The sequence below is a fragment of the Danio rerio genome, chromosome 10, assembly GCF_049306965.1.
Source record: "Danio rerio strain Tuebingen ecotype United States chromosome 10, GRCz12tu, whole genome shotgun sequence".
Taxonomy (NCBI): domain Eukaryota; kingdom Metazoa; phylum Chordata; class Actinopteri; order Cypriniformes; family Danionidae; genus Danio; species Danio rerio.
Window position 1 is genome coordinate 880,953 of NC_133185.1, and position 9,048 is coordinate 890,000.

General features: G+C 35.2%; 1 protein-coding gene across 9 annotated transcripts in view; it reads left to right on the forward strand.

Annotated features, from left to right (window-relative positions):
- Positions 1-291: 291 nt before the first annotated feature.
- Positions 292-9,048, forward strand: part of smad4a (SMAD family member 4a) — a 19,200-nt gene continuing 10,443 nt past the window's right edge. For 8 of the 9 annotated variants that reach the window (XR_012385928.1, XR_012385929.1, XR_012385927.1 and 5 more), the window contains exons 1-5: positions 321-617; positions 2,477-2,792; positions 4,287-4,461; positions 4,546-4,575; positions 6,567-6,776. Coding sequence is in view for 4 of the 9 variants with exons in the window: in XM_017357976.4 (XP_017213465.1) it covers positions 2,553-2,792; positions 4,287-4,461; positions 4,546-4,575; positions 6,567-6,776 (655 nt within the window). In the remaining 5 variants the exon portion in view is untranslated. Of the gene's footprint in view, positions 618-2,476; positions 2,793-4,286; positions 4,462-4,545; positions 4,576-6,566; positions 6,777-9,048 lie in introns of all 9 variants that reach the window. The other variant, NM_001122700.2, reaches the window with a different exon arrangement.

Sequence of the window (9,048 nt, forward strand, 5' to 3'; positions counted from 1 at the left end):
GTTGAACTGCCTTGTTCCAAACATTTGAACACTAGTGTTGTAATAAATGTAATACATTTTTTTCAGTTAGTAGTCTTATCATAATATTTTGGGGGGTTGTAGCGTCTAAAAGATTTAAACCCCTGGTTTAAATGACTTAAACCACTATTATTTTCACTCATTAACAGTTTTACAGAACACGATATGCTCAAAGAGCATTTAAAATTGCTTTCTGAGAATGATCCAGAAGTGTTGACTAGGATTGTGCCTGATCAGCTGTATAGTTAGTGTGCTCCGTGTGTTTTGAGCCACAGACAGAATCTGTTCAATGCGCATGCGCTGTTCGCCATATTGCGCAGCTGGGTGTGAGATGGTGCGTCGAGAACATCTCGCCTACATTGTTTATTTCCGTCGCATACAGTGATTGTTTTATTTACTGGTATATTTGATTGTAATACCGGATCGCAGCCTGCCAAAGTTATCGCTCAAATGAAGAGCTCGCACGGTCGCTTCAACTCGTTTTAGAGACCAGATGAGCCCATTGGTGCTGCTGAAGTGTGTATCCGCTAACAAGATTCACAAGAAACCTCTCAGAACTGGACTGATAGAGACTCACTCATTCACAGTACACAGAACAGGTAAGTTATTGTGACACGCTTTCATATTTAAACGTGTTTTATTCGTCTTTTTCATCAGTTGTGTTTAGTACTGTAAGCCGCCAACGTGTAAGTTAGCCGCTCATGCTAACCCTCAGATCTGCTGTTGTTTACATTCAGTCGAGCGCGATTATAAATCACATTCAGGAGTTTATTCCGCTTCTCCAGCTCTGTGGCTCTCTGCAGCAGGTCTGAAATCAGCTGTGTGCGGGATTACCGTGCTGTGAGACGCCATATCCTATTAAACTCTTAGTAAATCACCTGTTTGTGCTGTCAGTCCATCGACCACACTCACTTTATTGAGGTGAAGTTGGTTTAATATTCGCACATTCGTTCATTTAACTGTCTTTATATTGTTTACCAAGCTAATTTGAAAATCCAGTCACAATTAGCATGCATGGCTTTAAAACAACCTCAACACTATCTAACTGACTGTAAACATGGTTGTATTTTGATAGTCTTTGGCTCTGACATGATTTCCTATTTTAGAATTTGCAAAGAATATTTTTCTGAAATAATATTATTAAGCAGAATGTCTGAATATCCAAATATAAAACCAACTTTACCTCTATTTACATACTGATTTTATTGCCCTGCACTAATAGAACTTTTAGTTAGAACAAACACTAATACAACAATCAGAATATAATTGAAATACTCTTTACAAGTTTAAATAGTTGATTATTATTTACAGGTTTTTGAAGTGACCACAATGTCAGTGTAACGGATCACAAATCTTATGCTTCAGATCGCACTCTGGTTTCTGACTCACAGATCATACAAAAAAGGAGAGGAGACAAATCTTATTTGCTTTCCGTTTATTACTAAAACAGCACTGCAAGACACTTGGTTTTAACAAAGGTAACTTTGAACCTGTGTTTTTGATCACAAATAAAATGAAGAAATAATCAGCTGAATAAAAGTTCAATATTCAACATGTGAAACATGATCTTTGCTACGTTTTCTGATGTTGCTGAATGTAGAAATGGTTATAATCTTATCAGTTTGTATATGTGAACTATAAACTGTTCTTTCAGTACTTCTATGATATTTAATTATTTGTAACTAACTGTAAGTGTAAGGGTGGCACGGTGGCTCAATGGTTAGCACTGTGGCCTCACAGCAAGAAGGTAAATAGTTCAAGTCCCGGCTGGGTCAGTTGGTGTTTCTGTGTGGAGTTTGCATGTTCTGTCCGTGTTGGCGTGGGTTTCCTCCGGGTGCTCCGGTTTCCCCCCACAGTCCAAAAGCATACACTGTAGGTGAATCAAATGAACTTAATTGGCCGTAGTGAATGAATGAATGAATGAATGAATGTGTGTGTGTGTGTGTGTGTGTGTGTGTGTGAAGGAGTATATATGAGTGTTTTCCTGTATTGGGTTGTAGCTGGAAGGGCATCTACTGCATAAAAACATACGCTGGAATAGTTGGCGGTTCATTCCGCTGTGGCGACCTCTGAAATAGAGACTAAGCTAAAGGAAAATGAATGAAAGTGTAAACGCTGAATCGATGTTGGTCCAAATTTGACTCCAGCACATCTAAGGATTTATAAAGATATGCAGACCATCATCATCGTCATCATCATCATTTATAATTTATAATGCTGTGTGGTGTTGATTTGAATGCCAGGGCTGAAGATCTCTCTGCAATTAGTACACATTTAAGACTAATCTACAAGTAAAACAAAAATGATATTAATCCTCAGGCCACGTGCATCCTGAATTGTGGTTTGTGTTGTGATCCAATACACCCCTAATATCAACAATATGACGATACACTGAATTATGAACATCAGCATGATCTTGTCTTATGCAGAATGATTGACTGTTGTAATCCTCCTGCAGTGCTGGTGTGAATGGACTCTTCGCTGTCCTGCTGAAGCGAGTTTGATCCGCACACAGGAGTGAAACGCAGCGCAGGATGTCCATCACAAACACTCCCACCAGTAATGACGCGTGCCTGAGCATCGTGCACAGTCTGATGTGCCACCGGCAGGGCGGCGAGAGCGAGACCTTCGCCAAACGCGCCATCGAGAGCCTGGTGAAGAAGCTAAAGGAGAAGAAAGATGAGCTGGATTCTCTGATCACCGCTATCACCACTAACGGAGCGCATCCCAGCAAATGTGTGACCATACAGAGAACGCTGGACGGACGGCTGCAGGTACACACACATGTTGGCAGTGTTAGGGGTCTACTTTTATCTTTGTAAATTATGTTATGAATATTTATTACCAATGTTGCAAAGAATGTAGACAATGTTGCTGATATGGCGTTAAAACATGAATGAATAAATAACTTCAAATGGCATCTGAATATTTATTTATTTATTTGAACTTTTTATTAGCATCTGAATCTTTATTTATCTGAATATTTTAATGGAATCTAAATATTTATTTATTTATCTGAATATTTTATTGGTTTCTGAATATTTATTTATCTGAATATTTTAATGACATCTGAATATTTATTATCACAATATTTTATTAGCATCTGAATATTTACTTATCTGAATATTTAATGATGTCTGAATATTTATTTATTTAATTGAATATTTTAATGATGTCTGAATATTTATTTATCTGAATATTTTAATGATGCCTGAATATTTATTTATTTATTTAATTAAATATTATAATGATATCTAAATATGTATCTGAATATTTTAATGATGTCTGAATATTTATTTATTTAATTAAATATGTTAATGATGTCTAAATATTTATTTATCTTAATATTTTAATGGCATCGGAATATTTATTTATTTATCTGAATATTTTATTAGCATCTGAATATTTACTTATCTGAATATTTTTATGATGTCTGAATATTTATTTATTTAATTGAATATTTTAATGATGTCTGAATATTTATTTATTTAATTGAATATTTTAATGATGTTTGAATGTTTATGTATCTGCATATATTAATGATATCTGAATATTTATTTATTTAATTGAATATTTTAATGATGTCTAAATATTTGTTTATCAGAATATTTTATTAGCATCTGAATATTTGTTTGTCTGAATATTTAACTGATATCTGAATATTTATTTATTTATTTGAATATTGTACTGGCATCTGAATATATATTTATTTATCTGAATATTGTAATGGCATCTGAATATGTATTTATCTGAATATTTTACTGATATCTGAATATTTATTTATTTATCTGGATGGTTTATTAGCTTCTCGCTTTGTATTTATCCGAATACTTTATAAGCATCTGAATGTGTATTTATCAGAATATTTTATTAGCCTTTCCGTATGTATTTATCTGAATATTTTATTAGCATCTGAATATGTATTTATTTAAATATATCTTATTAGCATCTCTGTATGTATTTATCTGAATATCTTATTAGCATCTGAATATTATGGCATTAAAAATGTGAACAAGCAAATAAATAAATGAATGAATTGAATAACTTCAAATGCCATCTTTGAGGACAGAATTAAATAATATTTTTTGCATTCTAGTCTTGACATCAAAGACACACAAATATTCAGTTTTACCTCTATTTTAATGGATTTTACCATTTCCCTTCACCTGTCAGCAGTGCTTTTATTCTGCCATAACTGTAACATCGGCTCTAAAAGTGGGTTTGTACAGAAGTATCTCACTCGGATGTCCCTGTGAATGCCTGTTCAGGTGGCGGGCCGGAAAGGATTCCCTCATGTGATTTATGCACGGTTATGGCGATGGCCTGATCTTCATAAGAACGAGCTGAAGCATGTCAAATACTGCCAGTTCGCCTTCGACCTGAAGTGTGACAGCGTGTGCGTCAACCCCTACCACTACGAGAGAGTGGTGTCTCCAGGAATAGGTCAGTCTGATGCTGATTGTAATGCTGTTTATTCATTGATCATGTCTTCTGTTTCATATTGAACCCTTCTGTGTTTTCTTCTAGATCTGTCTGGCCTCACACTGTCAGGCTCTGGTGAGTGACAAAACACAGTTCTCACAGTTCAACATGCAATACTGCAGTATGGGAGCAAAAATTAATACTTAATACGAGTTTAAAGTTGTGAATAAGAAGCTTGCAATAATTGTCTTTTACTAATGTTAAGCTGAAATAATCTTGTAAAGCATTTATTAATCATAGTTCAGCATTATCTAATGCACTGAGTTAACAATAACTAACGTTTAGCTTAAATAACATTAACTAATGTTAACAAAGATGAATAAATACCATAATAGATGCATTACTAATTGTTTGTTGATGTTAGTAAATACATGAACTAATATTAACTTTAATATTTTAAAGTGTTACTGAATTTTTGAATATTCATCACTGGCCAAATTTAAATAGTTTATATGACCTTTATCAATATTGTTGTCATCAGCATGTTTTTGTATAATACTTGTTTATTAAGAAGCTGTTATGTTTGTGTGTCGGCTATTTATTACCAATGTTGCCATGAATTTAGCCAGTGCTGCTGATATGGCAGTAAAACGAACAAACATGCATGCATAAATGCATATACAGATGAAGTCAGAATTATTCACCCCCCTGTTTATTTTTTCCCTTAATTTCTGTTTAACGGAGAGCAGAGTTTTTTAAAACACATTTCTAATCATAATAGTGTTAATAACTCATCTCTAATAACTGATTTATTTCTCTTTGTCATGATGACAGTAAATAAATTAGACTAGATATTCTTCAAGACACTTCTATACAGCTTAAAGTGACATTTAAAGGCTTCACTAGGGTAATTAGGGTAACTAGGCAGGTTAGGGTAATCAGGCAAGTTATTGTATAATGATGGTTTGTTCTGTAGACTATCAAAAAAATTATAGCTTAAAGGGGCTGATAATATTGCCCTTAAAAATGGTGTTTAAAAAATTCTAAACTGCTTTTATTCTTACCAAAATAAAACAAATAAGAATTCCTCCAGAAGAAAAAATAATATCAGACAAACTGTGAACATTTGCTGAATCTGTTCAACATCATTTGGGAAATATTTAAAAAAGAAAAGAAAATTCAAAGAGGGGCGAATAATTATAGAATAGAATAAATTGATAAATAAATGGAGTAAAGAATTCAACAAAACAAACATGAATGGATGAATGAAAGAATGGATGGATGGATAAATAAATGCTACACAACAAACATGCATGAAATGTTCTGTACTTTTTTATTGATCTTTTATAACATTTAATTTATGTCATTCATCTTAAAATTACACACATTTAATACATTTAAAGAAAGCAATACTTGGTGTTTGTGAACATTTTAATAGCAGAGCGTACAGAACTTTTCCTTTGTTTTTTGTGGGAAACTAAATCCATCCATCCATCCATCCATCCATCCATCCATTCATCCATCCATCCATTCATCCATTCATTCATTCATCCATCCATTCATCCATCCATCCATTCATTCATCCATTCATCCATCCATCCATCCATCCATTCATCCATTCATTCATTCATTCATTCATTCATTCATCCATCCATTCATTCATTCATTCATCCATCCATCCATTCATCCATTCATTCATTTATTCATCCATCCATCCATTCATTCATTCATTCATTCATCCATCCATCCATTCATCCATCCATCCATTCATCCATTCATCCATTCATTCATCCATCCATTCATTCATTCATTCATTCATTCATCCATCCATCCATTCATCCATTCATCCATTCATCATTCATTCATCCATCCATCCATTCATTCATTCATTCATTCATTCATTCACTCATTCACTTATTCATTCATTCATCCATCGTTCTGGTGAATGTATTTAAGGAGTGATAGAAAGTCAATACACTTCAAATAGTACTATATTATACTATGTAATTGTCAGTATATGAGATGACTTGTATTGTGATTTGAGATTATGTTAGTCATATAACTCAGCAGTAAACTCCAGCTTTTCAAATGCAGTTTGATAGATTAGTCTGCTGTGCTTGTTTCAGGTCCGTCAGGGCTGATGGTGAAGGATGAGTATGATTATGATGGGCCACCGTCTCTGCCTAGCACTGAGGGACACATGCAGACCATCCAGCACCCGCCGTCCCGCGCCGTCACCCAGGAGCCCTTCAGCACGCCCGCCCTGCTCCCGCCAGCAGAAGGCAGCAGCTCCGCCTCCAGCTCCGCCTTCTCCAGCATCGCCGTCGGATCCACAAGTAGGACAGACACTCAATCAGGCCATGTCCACACTTATATGGGTGTTTTTATAAATGAGGCTTTTGTTTTTAAATAATCTCTGTCCACATGAACAAAGACGAACTGTGATGCATGTTAAGGGCTCGACATGGGGCCATAATGAGGGCGATAATGACACTGGGTTCGCATTAGGGCTGTGATTTTGGAAATCCAAGTCAGTTTATAGTCTAAATATCTGAAAATTCTTGGATCAAATAAGAAATATTATTTTGTTTTTACCTTCAGAAGTAAAAACAGTGTCCCTGTATCTGTGGTTACACTCAGTCAACAGCGGTGAGTTCGGTGAACTGATGACCTTCACGGCCAATCAGAGCCATTTCTGTTGAGCATGTGAACACAATGACCAATCAGCACTGTTTAAAAACGCATCGCTCAAATGTTAGCAGGAAGTGGATGCTTTTAAAATTCCCGTACCGATTGATACTGAATTCCTGTATCGTGACAACCCTAGGTCAAACGGCCAAACTGTGTGGAATAAAAGTAAAAATACCCGTGTTCATGTGGACAGGGCCTCAGTCAATCCTTCACGTCTCAGACACAAACACACAGGCCATGCTGGAAAGCTTTCTCATTTGTGGAGGCATTTTACAGGCTGCCTGTCTGAAGAGATTCTCCTAGAGCGTTTATGCATAATTGCATGAGAACAATAGAGAGATGAACATCATGTCCTAACTACATGCGACCAGCAGCCATCTGCATCTGGGGGCATGTGAAGTTTCTATTTCTGACATATCACAAGACAAAATGAAAGCATAATATACTGCTATGACAATGAGCATCATCATCATGATCATGTTCAATGCTCCCAATGTGGGTTTAAACACATTTCACATGTCATTTATTGCCATTCTACTGAAAGCAGCAGCTAGTTCACCTCAGATCCGGAGAACTTGAAAATCAGAACTGAGACTCAGCATCAGTCGCTCAGCAGCCCATTAATAATGTTCAAAAGCTGTATTTTTGTATTCATCATTATGTAGATTATAAATTAATAGTAGAGTATTAGTATAGATTATAAACCTAACCATTTCATCGGGAGTGCATTGGCTGGTGTTTAAATGTTTCTGTGTTTGTGTGCGTCGCATGTTGTTAGGACGTGGTGTAAAAACCTTCCTGCATATGCAAATGTGCATAGACAAACGCATAAGTCAATGTATGCATGTATGTTTCTGCTTTTTGTGCATGTTTTACCCATAATTTTGCATTTAAGGTTTATGTTTGATCATTTCATGCACTCGTGGGAAACTGAACGCATGACCCTGACTAAATATGCAGTTCATCTTATGTGTTTTACAAATAAATGCTAAGAAAAGTGATCGTCCTGGATTAAGCAGCTCTATTATCAGTGATGCACTAGAGTTTTTAAATATGGAAATGGCAGATAAAATAATATTTTAACACACGAGGCAGTTCTTATTTCAGCTGTTTTAATATGGTTTCTTTAGTGGCTATAGTTTCTGCCGTGGATTTAAACAGTGATACAGTGTAGGAAGTACTGCTTTATTTCAGCACCTGCTGATGTTCGTTCATGATTATTTTATTTTTATAGCCATGAGTAGGGCTCGGTGATAAAATATAGAAATATATAAAAATATAGATATCATGTTTATTATCTGCTATCGATAATTATTGAATATTTTGTAACAATCCATTTAGGTATATCAGGATTTTATTTACCAACATTACTAAAGCAGTTTTAATTGTCAAAAACAAAAATATTTAAACTAAAGATCTGATCTCTTTATAATAAAATATTCATATTACTCTAATAAAAGACTCTTAAACTTGATAAATAAAATGTTACAAAGTGTAAATACTGGACAATTAAAGCAAACTTTAGTTGTGAATAATAATGATGCACTCTCAGAAATAAAGGTACGGAAGCTGTCACTGGGCCAGTAGCTTTTCAAAGATACATATTTGTACCTATAGAGTACACAGTAGTACCTCAAGGTAGCACATTTTTACGCAGCGGATGCCCTTCCAGCCGCAACCCATCCCTGGGAAACATCTGACTAACATCTAGCCACTAAATGTGTCTGGAAAAATATATAAAGGCTTTTATTATCATAAACCGTGTGGACATGAATGCGTCTGAGTGTTCTGATTGGCTAAAGTAGACGTCTCACGTCAGCATGTTCTAGGCGTGAACACACACTTGGCAATCTTCCTTCTGCTCATACCAGCAAATTACCAGAACGAATTTACCGATATTTTCAAAAAGGGCCTATT